Raw genomic sequence first — 13339 nt, 5'->3', positions numbered from 1 at the left:
TATTAAAAACAAAATTATTACTTTAGCCAATGTTTAGTGCGCTGAGTGAGACCATAGAGGAGAGGGAAGGGAAGGTATGGTTTGTCTGCAAAATCCTCATGGTTATTTTAAATTGTTCTGTTTTCCAACAGTAAGTTGATGTGTTGTGATATCTCTCTCTCTCTCTCTCTCTCTTTCTTCTCTCTCTCTCTCTCTCTCGCTCTCTCTCTCTCTCTCTCTCTCTTTGAGAAAAGGTTCTTTTAAAGCAGCAGAAAAAAAAAAAAAAAACTTAAAAGTGCTACCAATAGTATTTGTGTCGATCAATCAAGGGTAGAATGTCAGCATTCTATTTTGTTTTAAAATTATACAAAGGAAAGGTATAACAATCACAGGAAACATTACTTACAGGTTATCATGATGGTTGGTCTGCCTGCTTCCGGAAAGACTATATGGGTGGAGAAGTATTGCAAGGAAAACCCTGAGAAGAAATATTATGTCCTTGGGACAAACTTTTTAATTGACAAGATGAAGGTGAATGGATTGCCTCGTAAACGTAATTATTCTGGACGATGGGATGTGCTAATTGAACGCTGTACTAAGTGCCTCAACAAGCTGTTGGAAATGTCGTACAAGCGCAGACGCAACTTCATTATTGACCAGGTAAGGTAGATTGGAATCATATGAAGGTAAAAGAAATAGGATGTTTTCAGTTGAACCGTCAGTTAAAGTAAATTTATCTGAAATTTCAAGTCATGGAAAGGCCAACTTTCAATTATTTTTTGTTTCCTGCTAAGACCAAATACCTGTAAAGGCTGACACTTCAAGAACATTATTGGATCCCAAGTGGTTCGCTGACCTGTCAGTTGATATAAAGAAGGTAAGTTAAGTGAAAGGAGACAGCTGTAGTGTTTTGAGTCGTCATCCGGCACAGCCAAGTAAGTCCACTAATGGTCTTTTGCCTTTCAGGTATAAAAGGTAAGTGCTCTTGCCTTTTCAGGTCATTTTCACCTTACTGGAAAGGTAAGTGCATTTTTGTTTTCTCAGGCTCCATTCTAAGCTGAAAACGAATTGAAGGTAAGTGTGTGTGAGGAGACTCATAGAAGATATGCTACAGACAGTAGTAAATGCAATTAGGAATCAGTATTTCGATACTGTTATGAATACTATATAGGTATGGCTGGTCTTGATTGCTAGTCACTCATTTGACTTACGATAGGTGTTTAGATGAGGAATTTTTTTTAGCACTGCAGGATTCATTTCTTCTGAAGACAAACCGGATGGAATGTAATGTACAAGCAATGATATCGAATGAAGAGACGATGGTAAGTTGAACAGGAGTGATATGTTTAACAATATGCTAATGAATTCTTTTTCTTAAGAAATTAATAAAGAAAACTACAGCTCTTCTACATCAAGAGGGTGGGAGAAAGGAAGAAAATCCATAACTTTGTGATGCAGTTAGTCAGTCCAACCTTCCTTTGGAAGGGATCTAGGGAGGTTGGTGTCAGCACACTATTGAATGAGATAATGCATTTTTAAAAACTTTATCAGAAAAATTTCACTTTACAGATAAATGGATGCATATTTTGTGTCAGTGGATGGCATAATTTGATTCACAAGTGCAGCATTGTTACTTTATAAAGTTCTGCATGGGTAAATAGAACTGTTTACTATTAAGTATATTAGTTTATATGTATTTGTTGAGGTTATGTCATCGGTCTTGTCTGCTATTAGTTCTCAGGTGCCCATGTTTTTGTCATTATTACCATACTACAAATACTACGTGGAGGAAGTTTTCAGTTAAGCGTGCTTCAAAGGTTAACAATCATGCTTTGATATGCATGAAGGGAGGCCGTCCCAATTTTTAAGAAATGTCCTCTTGACTTTATATACCTTTGCAAGAACCTTAGTGCTCCTGACTCACACCCACCGTCAATCTTAAAGCTCCTAAAAAGAAATCATTTTGGGGTCATTAGGGATTGTACTTACTACCTTTGCAATAGTAATCCCAGAATGCGTGTTTAATACTAATTGGAACATTTTTAATGTTTTTGTTTGGGAAAACCTGATTTATGCATAAAATGTGGATGGCAAATTCAAATGAAAGATATTACAATATTTTTTTAAACTAAGTACAAACTGTCAAATTGCATTTCCTTCATTTTCTTTTTCTTGAAGTGCAAAGAAAGGGTTAAAACAAGAGATGAAATAAAGTTCTGAATTCAGATTGTTAGATTGTAAGTTGGCAGGTGTCAACTATCAGGGTAAATGATATTGAAGCATTTTAAACTCGTACAGTTTATAGAAGTTCTTTTTGTTGAAGCTTCCTGTTGGTCCTTTTGTCCATAACACATGCAAGTATCTAAACTGTATTTGTAATTCTGTAGTTGTATATTCAAGGATTAGGACACATGAGCAAATGAATAAGAACATAGTACATTTTACCCCCAAATTTTCACCTTAGGTGTTCAGGCAAGAGTTGAATGATTAGCATTCATCTTATTTTGTAAAACTTTATCATCAATGATCCCTATATGGAAGAATTTGTATAAATTCTTGTTTTCTTAATAAATTGGTACTTTCTTCAAAAATGCACTCGGAACAGAAGTTGCTTTTATTATACTAAGATGCTAAAACTAGCAATTACTGCCATTTCATTAAGGATGTCAGTGTAAATATATGGCAGTTGGGTGTAGGGGTAGGACTCACCGACTCACTCAAATGTTGTCAACACCTACTCTCCAGTCCTGTCCTGTGCTTTGAGTACGAAAGTGGTTATGTTGTTGAATAGATTTTATTCCCTTATGACTACTTGATTGTAATTTGGTGCTTGTTTTGATTTGATTTTGAATGATGGTGGCTAAAATTAATGTATTAAAGGTAAGAACAGCATAGGTATCCTAAGCATGATAGATTATAAACATTGACAACTTTATCAAAATCATAAAAAGAAGGGTGGGACAGACACATAGTAGACATGTATGAAGGTGTGGTACACTAAGTGGTTCTCACCTGTACATGACCATGACCATTCTTGTAGTGGATGACCTGTGGCCTTTCTAGCAATCTGGGATTATTTAATGGGTCACTCAGTAGTATTGATGTGACAGCGTGGCTGTAGTTCCAGATGTTTGACAGGCAAGAGGGAACAGTCTTCTCTCTCTCTCGTTAGTTTTTGTTCTGTCTTTAAGACTGTTGTTGATTAATGCAGAGAGAGCTGTTGAGTCTGTGAAAATTTTTGTCACTACCTACACAGGACAACATCTTAGGCCCAAGTGTATATGGTTGTTCTTTAGCCCTGCCAGACACAAGATATACAAATGCTGTATCGTTCTGGCTTCAGGAGGTCATCAAGGATTTTTATGAGTCAATCAGTGAGGATAAAGTCTCAGGTTTGAGTGCAATACAACTTCAACAATACTGGCAGGCACCAGTAGGTATCAAAGAGCAACATCTCATTATGGCTGAAGGAGTTCATAAGCAGTTCTACAAGTAGTCTTGGTAAGGATGATTGCTCATAAAGTCATGGTATTGATAAGTCCTCTGTGTTTGAGGAAAAATTGATTCAGTGGCACAGATAATAGGGATAGGTATCAATACCATAACACCTTTACCTATTAGGGATATCAACCGCAAGATCTTGCATAAGGTTTATGGCGGACAAAGGCAACAGGTGTCGTTTTCCCCTTCCGTATTGTTTCACCCAGAGCATCTTCATCTCTGGGTCAAGTTGATAATATTGGTACCACTCAAACTGACAAGGTTACTACAAAGCCAAACTCAAGCATGGAGGCCTATCAGCCTCAAAATCACATTATCAGGCAGTATACATGATACCCTTGCTGTCCTTATTGCTAAAGAAAAAAGTAACAGTTTTCTCCTAATTAAGTTATGCCCTCCAACCCCTCGCCTGCTGTTTGTAAACTACCTCGTTATCAAGCTCCATGTTCAGACCAACTTTCACCAAAGCTATATCCATATAAAAGCTTTAAGCATTATACCCATGAAAAATAGAAATAGTCCTAGCATAGAAATATTACGAAGTCTGCTCCTTGCCACCCCTAGATTTCATACTACAAGTAGAGCTACTGACCCTCACAATTATTATATACTGCTGGGTTTTATTGGAGATTTGCTTCACTTTTCAAGGAGCTTTTCGGGTATCTAGATTCCTATTCAGTAGAATTCGTTTGCAAATTAGGCTAAACTTCTGGATGTATAATTTTAAATAGACATATGCAGAGTTATTTGCTGGACAGTGTATTACCCACGTAAATATAATTTGCGCTTGAACCGAGTAATAAATGTACCTAATAATGATAATAGTTCTTTTGATGGATTAAATCAGTAGCAAAGTTATACATTCCATGAATCTTGCCCTTAACCACATTTTTGTTCCTAAATAGTATCTGATCTTCCATAGATCCAGCCAGATGTAATCAGACACTTACTGCTTATGTATGTAGAAATATAGGGGCCAGACAGTATTGATAGATTCCTTTGTAAGAAGTTTAACTAAAGCTCAGAATGTTAAGATTGTGATGGACTAAAGAGTGACCTTTTATCGGTACAGTTTGTTATATTTTTAATATTGAGACCCTGATGGACTTTCTAGGAAATAATCCTGGTGACTTCAGTTACTTATCATGTAAATGGGCATTCTCCTGTTGTGAAGTATCATATATTTCAAGATAAGTACTTATAATTTTCAGGTTTGTAAATGTGTCATAGAAATACATGAATGCCCAAAGTGTAATGTATTCTTATATTTTAGTTCAATTGAGATAAAATCAGTGAATGTGTAATGCTTCTCAGAAATTTTTTATATTTAGGTTTATATAGAAGGTGGATAATGGTAGAAAGTAATGAAAATGTATAGATCAGTATCTGTAGTCATAATTATTTAGTAAATTGATTAGTAACAATTTTAAAAGGAACATTTTAGGCAGTAGGTAATGTGTGCGCTAGTCTGGGGTACATCAAGGGTTGGAAATGATAATCTTTGAATTTTAATAATAATTTTTTTACAGGTTACATGTTGGCAGTCATGAAAATTTTGTTGTGTAGGTTGTCATTCCAAAGAAGTTTCCTCTGGTGTATGTTGTAGATGAATAGATGTCAAATAGTCATGCATATAATTGGAGTATTGGCGCATGTTTTTTTCAAATGAGCTCTGTAGTCCAGCTGTGGAAAAGGAAACTATTTACAAATTTTTGTTCGTAAAGTTTTTTCTATTGAACTCTGGACATTAATCCTTAGGTTCGTATAGTGTTTAAATGCCTTTTGGAGAAGAAAATACTATGTGGAGAAGCATTAACAGGAATAATAAGTAATTATTGGAAGTTCTGGGAAAGGTTGAGCTGGTGAACGTTTTCATTGATTTGAAAAATAATGAGTTTATGATTATGGTATCTGTAATCGTCATTTATGGAAATTGGAGAAATTCTTATTTTTAAGCATGGTTATGGTATCTATAATTGTCATTTCTGAAAATTGGAGAACTTCTTATTTTTAAATTACTGCTTCCAATTGCATAAACACTGAAGCCAAATCCCACTACCACTACTGTGGTATACTTGGGATTTTGTAAATAGAAGAAAATATGTTACGATGTCTACAGTTCCAATGCGCAAATGTTGATCTGGGGAAGGTGTATCTCAATCTTTCAAAAGGCGGTACGTGTACGTACCTGAGATGATGGTATCATAAAGCCTTAGAATGACCGTTTATATTTCTCGGAAAGGATTGATTTACAGACGAGTTAATGGCTTTCTTTGGAAGTGAAATCTTGAAAATATTATTTATCAGACACTTGGAAGAAAATTGTTTTCTTCTGAACCCTGCTTATCCTTTGAATATTCCTCATTGTACTGTTGTTTGAAGTATTGGAATTTTACTATAAATGTAAGGTTCAGGGGGGCTGTTATTACCAGAGATTTAGGAATGAGGCAAAAGAGTAAGTGTAATGAATTGTGTTACGTAGTAAAGACATAGTTGAGGTGAATAATTCTTGACAGGAAAGTGATGATGCAGGGAATTTTGATTCAGTAACTTAGGGAACGAATTTTTTTATGTTAATAAAAGTGTTTAAATGTACTAATGAAAATGTTGATCGTCATCAACAGTTTGGGTCATGGTAACAGTACTTAATGGCTGTTTATAATGTTTTATCTTTTTGCAGTGACTTACACGGTAATCTTACATCCTGAAGTGCCGTCCAGAATGTATAGTATACCGGAATCAAATGTAATTTCTGTGTCAGTTTTGTCATGAAACTTGACAGTTTTGCTTCTTATATTTAGTAAGGTATATGATCTTTGTCTGCAATAGGTTAATTTTTTTGAAGAGAATAAATAGTGTGGCATTTAGAGATCCACGAAATCTGGAAAGGGATGAAATATCGTATGTAAATCAGGTGACATTTTCTTTTGATGTAAGTAAATTGTAAAGATTTTGTTTATAAAGTGTATTAATTGATATGAACGCTCCATTTGATCTAGCACATAATTGTTCTTAAGAGGTGAAATTTTGATTAGGTTTTGATAAAATGTAAATTTTCAGATACTGATTTTCGTTAAAATGGTAGCACCTGATTGTTTTGTGTACAAAAAAAAAAAAGAAGAAAAAACTCGGATTGAAACCATAGATGATTTGTGATTTTTTTTTTTTTTTTACCCGTGTTGGACTGACTAACGTGCATCAACAGAGAATATGGATAGAGGTTATCTGAAGTTTGGAAGATGTGTAAGTTCTGTAAATTAGTTAGCTGGTGTTGTTAGGGTACATTAGGTGGTTAGTGTGATAACAGGTTCGCCATCACCTGTAATGGCTGTGAAGGTCACTGTCACTGGGTGGGCTGGCTGGCATTGGCTAACAATTTTTCAATTACAGGATGAGGATGTTGTTTAAAATCTGGACTGCCATGAGAAAGAGAGGGGAAAGAGGAAGTAGGGGATTAGAAGAGGAACTACCTTATCTTTAGATAAGAATTATGATTGTTGTCATATTATTAAAGAAAAGATTGATCATTTCAGCAGGTCCTGATCTTTGGGTTTCACAGGTACGTATTTAAATGTTTAAGATGGGGGGATGCGAACAGAGGAACTGCTGCTATTAACCTGTTCTTGCAGACTGTCTTTACAGAGGACACTTTTAGAAGGCTGACATCAGCCAAATTGACCTCCTTAAGGTCGTTGGGCAGGATCTAAAAACATAAGTGCCTAATGGCTCTTGTTTATCTCCTCTGATACGAAACAGACGAATGTATACCCGTCGGCTCAGAGGCGTAAAATGAAGGGTTTTGCTGGCTTCTATCGTCGGGCAGTGGTAATTTGCCCTTCAGACGAGAACCTGAAGAAACGAACTGAGAAGAGGGAGAAGGAAGAAGGCAAGGATGTTCCTGATAAAGCTGTCCTAGAGATGAAAGGTAAATAAAGGACGTAATAAAGGTAAAAAAGTGACACTGACTGTGGAATCATGGTTAGCTGTCAAATGTGTTTACTTCTTCCACTGTAAAATAACCTTATGATGCTTGCTCTTACTACACCTAGCCTGTTCACTTGTATTAAACTTTTTTCCTTTTATTACAGCAGTATGGAGAAGATGAAAAGGGTTTTCACTGATAGTAACCAAAAAGATTTTAACAACAGCTTTAGTTGGATATTTTGTGACCACAAATATAATTATTTATATTTTGAGTAAAGGAAATGAAATTGAAATCAGTGAAAGCCTTTGCTGAAGATGTCAGTAATGAGGATAAATGATAACAGTATCTTTTTAAACAGCAAACTTCAAGCTACCGGAGGAGGGGGAACTGTTTGATGCAGTAGAATTTGTGGAACTTCATCGTGAGGAAGCCAATAAGTTGGTAGCTCAGTACAATAAAGAAGGGGAAAGTGCTGGTTTTGGTCAGAAGAAAGGCTTTCGAGGAGGATTCCATGACAGAAGAGGAGGTTTCATGGAGAACAGAGGTGGCTATGGTATGTGAATATTTCTGTGAAAATCATTTGGCAGCTAGGTTTAAAAGAATTTCCACAATCTTTTAAGGAGGGGGCAAGGTTTCATGACATGCTTCCTCAGTCATTTAATTTTAAGCTAGACAGTGAGGGGAAGTGAAATAGTGTGTTCTGTATCGGCGATAATAACGCTGATCCCTGGTTATTGCCACTGATCCTCTGTTATCAGCGCTGATAACCAGAGGATTGTCGCCATAAATTCAGTTATCGTAGTTGCTAGACAAACGCCATAAAACCAGATTGCTGATAACAGGGGACTGCCTGTAGAATAATCAACTCATTAGCACAGAACTAAAGTCTTTGAACATGAGGAATTGGCATATTGAGTTACCAGGGCATTTTTGTGATTCCTGCGAGATCTAGAAGAAATAATGTGTGAAGAATGAGAAGGCTCACATCATTAGTATAATCGATAGGAAATCCCACACACAGATTCAAAGAAAAGAAGTGGGCAAACTAAAACGGCTTTAAAAGGACAAGAAAAGCACGTTCAGTCTTGAAGTCGGTAAGAGGTCACGGGTTAAAGACGGATATGTTGGTGACTCCATGTGACTTATGACCAATTACAGATACCGATAGTCCCTTGCATACTACTTTACTGGTTTCCAGCTGTTGCTAGAAGATTTATCCTAATGTTAAGATCTCAGGTTTGTAAGTTATGAAAAATACAAATTGATTAAGAATTTGATCACATACGAAACAAACCTTTGGTCTTAACGTTAGGATAAATACTCTGCACCAGCTGGAAACCGGGAAAGTTTAAAATAATTGTGTACGCAAGGGACTATTGGCATCTGTGCCTGGTCACGAGACATGTGGAAGCCACCCACATACCCCTCATTAACTTGTGACCCGTTAGTTTATTTTCTTACCGCCTTTAATTGAGGACGTGCTTTGCTCTGTCCTTTTAAAGCCGGTTTAGTTTGCCCCCTGTTGTTTTCAATTTGTTGTTTAGTATTCCTGGGTTGTGAACATGAAGCCTTCTCATGCTGCGAGACTTCCTGGATATCAGAAGCAGCAGTTGAACACCTTGTTATTTTCTTCGACGGTTTCGACGTCGAAGTACTCATCGTGTTGTAAGTCGTAGGTGAAGAAACACTTAAGATACGGTTAATTCGTTACCTGTGCTTTGGAATATCGCATATTCATATGGATTGCCTTTGATGCTTTGATGTATCTGGATGTGCTTTGGGAAGTAATTATGACTAATTGAGCTCCTTTCCCTGTGGGGAGAGGTGCGCATCGCCATCTTGTTTTCGTTCCAGCAAAATCGTTGAGCTCTTTTAATCGAACTCCAGCAGACACTAGAGAAATTCACCTACCTTAAGGCAACTGCTTTGGAGAGTTGACTGTTACTTTGCTCTCCTCCCCAAGCTGGTTATTTTTAATGAAGTTTGGGGTTTGTTTTATATTTATCCAGCCGAGAAGTCCAGTGGAAGTCGACATTTTAGACGGCCTTCCATGATTCCCCTGTTGACCTTCTTTTGAGACAGATGCAAATTGCAGTAGATGTGCCTCATTCCTTTTCCTCTGCTTCGTCATCAGCTGTGTTATGTGTAATGCTGGTCCCTGTCCCTAGGGGATATTGCCCCTTCAGGGAGAGGGGGACCAGCTACATTTTGTCCTTGAGCATTTTACGTTTGTTACGTGGAAGATATTTTGAAAACATTTGTATTATTATATTAATATTTTATGCATCTTTGGTTTTATCTAGGTACACATTTTCTGGGAATGTGGTAATGTTTTAGTCGTTCAAAATTTGTCTTTCGCGATGTTCAAGACGTTGCAAGATCAATCATGATTGCTGTCTCTTCTCCTTTCCGTAATTTTGGTGGTGGAAGGGCATGGGTCATGTGGCTCTTCTCCCTTTCTTCCCTTTATCTTTACAGATAAATATGATTCTTTTTCTCTCACAGGATAAAAATATTCTTTCCTGAGGGAGAGAGCATGTTATTTGTTTCTTTACAGGCGCTTCAGTTGTCAACCCTGCTTCTCCTGCAAGTCTGGCAGTGGCGGTGTTCTACTCAGAACTTGGAAGCCACCCTGCTTCGCTTCCCTCACACAGAGATGCTGCTTCACTAGTTTTGGTATGCTCGTTGGTGCTGTGAGGAGAGATTGTTTGGAAGCCAGTCAGTGGTGTATTCCTTGTTTGATGTTGTCATGCGCGGATACCAACCTTACAGATGGCTGTTCTGCTTTTCTGATGGGTGGATATCGTCTCCCTATGATGTTTGACTTGCTACCCTTTTTTCATATGAAATAAATTATAGTATGGATTTGTCTTATGTTTTCTCTCTCTCAGTAAGAGTAATTTGCTGTGTAATGTCAGGAATGGGCCTGTGACATCATGGCTTCTTTTGACTGCATGGTTTGCTGGCACCGAGTTCAAGTGAGGGGCGATCTCTCTTTCATCTCCGTCTGCAATGGATTTTCCTGGTGAATTCTTCTCTATTCTTCACATGTACATGTCCTGGGAGGCCCTCCAGTTGCTGTAGGAGACAAAGGAAGACCTTTTCGCCATCTTCGCCATCAGTGAGACCTTTGGTTTGGGCTACCAGTCTGAATGCTCTGACGTCACTCCCAGCTTTGTCTGTGACGTATTGCAGTCGGTTGTCAACCCATCAGAGGTGTTCTAGTCAAAGAGTTTGGGGGTGATTGTGGCTTGACTGTGTTTAGTAGGAGGTGTTTCAAGGAGGATAAGTCGTAGGGCAAGGCCCCATTGCCTCTTCCTCCTTAACTCTTCCCCCCCTCCCGTTGGAGAAATCGGGAATTGTGACATCTTCTGAGAGTGAGAGAGGTGTTTCACAATCTTCCCAGCACAGACGTGACTCTCCCCTTCAAGTACGTGAACGTTACCAGTCTGTGTTGATCTTCCCGAGCATCAGAGTTCTCAGGCTAGTTCTTCGTTTCCTCGGCCTATTCAAGTTTGTCGCATGATGAGACGGCTCCGATTTAGGGGGCGAAGGTCTTGTATGTGTTTCTTGTCCATGTATGTGATGGAGTTCCTACTCTCGCCATTCATCTTAAGGAGACATATCACGGCTGGTGTTCATGATTCGTCGCACGTCTATGTATGTGATGGGTGCCTACTCTGGCCGTTCGTCTTCAGGAGACGTATCACGGCTGTGTTCATGATTCATCGCACGTCCATGTATGTGATGGGTGCCTACTCTGGCCGTTCGTCTTCTGGAGACGTATCACGGTCGTGTTTGTGATTCATCACATGTCCGTGTATGTGATGGATCCCTACTCTCGCCATTTGTCTTCTGGAAAAATATCATGTCTTGTTCGTGATGCGTTGCACGTCAGTGTAGATGACGAAGTTCCTACTCTCACTGTTTGTCTTTTGGAGACATATCACGGCTGTGTTTGTGATTCTTTGAACGTCCATGTATGTAATGAAGGTCCTACTCTCGCCATTCATCTTCCAAATTCAGGTGGAGAGACTTTAGGCAATACTGATCTCCCTGATGTCCTCACTTGGATCGTTCTACACATCACAACCGAGTACATAATTGAGGACCTTACTTCGTGCTTCTTCCAGAGTGAGGGGTCAAGAGACTTCTAGGCAAGGGTGGTCTCCCTGATGTTCACTCCGTAGATCATTTCTACATCTCACTACCGTTTACGTGCATCTTCGCTCTTCCCTGTACATGGTTCATCACATGACCATGTATTTGACCCATCACATATCTATGTACACGCATCATCACATGTCCTTGTACGTGAGTCATCACACGTCCATGTATGCGAGTCATCACTCTGTGAGTCGTCCCACGTCCGTATACACGATTCATCCCATGCTCACGTACATGGTTTGTCGCTGTGTCTTCCTTTTCAAGGTTAAGTATATCTTAGTTTTAGCAGACCACTGAGAGATCTGATGAACAGCTCTCTCTCTTAGGGCTGCTGGCCCCAAAGATTAAATACTATTTTGATGTGGCTAGGAACCAATAGGTTACTTTGCAATGGGACCTACAGCTTATTATGGGATTCGAAAACCACATCGAGAAATATATTACTATCACCAGAAATAAATTCCTCTTGTTCCTATTGGTAGAACAGGGAATCAAACTTGGACCCTGACAACGGTAGGCGAACACGTTACCAACTTGTCCAATAAGGAACGCCTTCCTTTTCAAGGTGAATTCAAGTTACAGTGGACCCCCCCGTATTCGCGTTCTCCAGATTCGCGGATTTCTCTTGGGAACGTTTCCCTGCATTATTCGCGGAAAATTCGTGCATTCGCGATATTTTTCTATGATAAATATCCACAAGTTCCTGGTTTTTTTTTGATGAATTTCATCATAAAATGCACTTTTTGTGATAAAACTATTAAAAAAACCAAGCATGAAAATTTTTAGTGGGTTTTTCTTGAGTTTTAACTAACAAAATAGCCTGTTTTTAGCATTTTTATAGGGGTTCCAAACATTCGCTGGTTCTAACTATTCAAGGGGGGGTCTGGTACGCATCCCCCGCGAATACGGGGGGACCACTGTATTATGTATTCCATTATTTGATTGTGTAGAGATAACCCCTACCCAATGTTAATTCGGAACGTCTATACAAATGCTAGTCAATGGGTTAATTCAATCAAGCCATCTGGCCTTCATTGGAATTCAGACCTACTCTCTGGTTAGGTACTTGAAGCTAGACCGAGAAGGCTTCAAGGTGAAGAAAGGTAAGGAACTGCTGCCCTTTCTGAATTAGCTTAGCCCAAGTGATTGAGTTCTTAACCCTCTTACGCCGATTGGACGTATTAAACGTCGAGTCAAAATGTCTCCCGTATGCCGATTGGACGTATCATACGTCGGCTCAAAAAAGTTTTTTTAAAAATTCGCGGAAAAATACTTATAGGCCTACCAGCCGAAAACTTTTGTATCACGCGCCTTGGGGGATGCTGGGAGTTCACGGATCAAGGCGTTGTTTTGTTTACAATCGCTACGCAGGCGCGCAAGCGCGAATTTCTTTCTTATCGCACTAAAAAGTATCAGTGACACATCTCGGAAATTATTTCGTCACTTTGACATTATTGCACCATTTTAAATTATCCTTTACATGAAGTATTATATATGAAAATGTGCGCAATTTCATGCACAATACAACTAAAAAATACTCATGATTGTAGCTTTTATCAATTTTGAAATATTTTCATATAAATAACGATAAGTGCAAAAAATTCAACCTTTTGGTCAACTTGACTCTACAGAATATGGTCGAGAAACGCAATTGTAAGCTAAAATTCTTATATTATAGTAATATTCAATCATTTGCCTTCATTTTGCAACAAATTGGACGTCTCTAGCACAATATTTCGATTTATGGTGAATTTATGAAAAAACTTT

At 38.4% G+C, this 13339-nt stretch overlaps 1 protein-coding gene across 1 annotated transcript in view; it reads left to right on the top strand.

The window, feature by feature from the left end:
• Positions 1–13339, top strand: part of LOC135205783 (heterogeneous nuclear ribonucleoprotein U-like protein 1) — a 171160-nt gene that overhangs the window by 117172 nt on the left and 40649 nt on the right. Inside the window, exons 3-5 of the mRNA XM_064236922.1 lie at positions 388–639; positions 7237–7405; positions 7764–7958. Of these exons, the coding sequence (XP_064092992.1) occupies positions 388–639; positions 7237–7405; positions 7764–7958 (616 nt within the window). The remainder of the gene's footprint in view (positions 1–387; positions 640–7236; positions 7406–7763; positions 7959–13339) is intronic.

Source organism: Macrobrachium nipponense, chromosome 24 (assembly GCF_015104395.2).
Source record: "Macrobrachium nipponense isolate FS-2020 chromosome 24, ASM1510439v2, whole genome shotgun sequence".
NCBI classification, from domain to species: domain Eukaryota; kingdom Metazoa; phylum Arthropoda; class Malacostraca; order Decapoda; family Palaemonidae; genus Macrobrachium; species Macrobrachium nipponense.
This window is presented reverse-complemented; position numbering and strand designations above follow the sequence as displayed.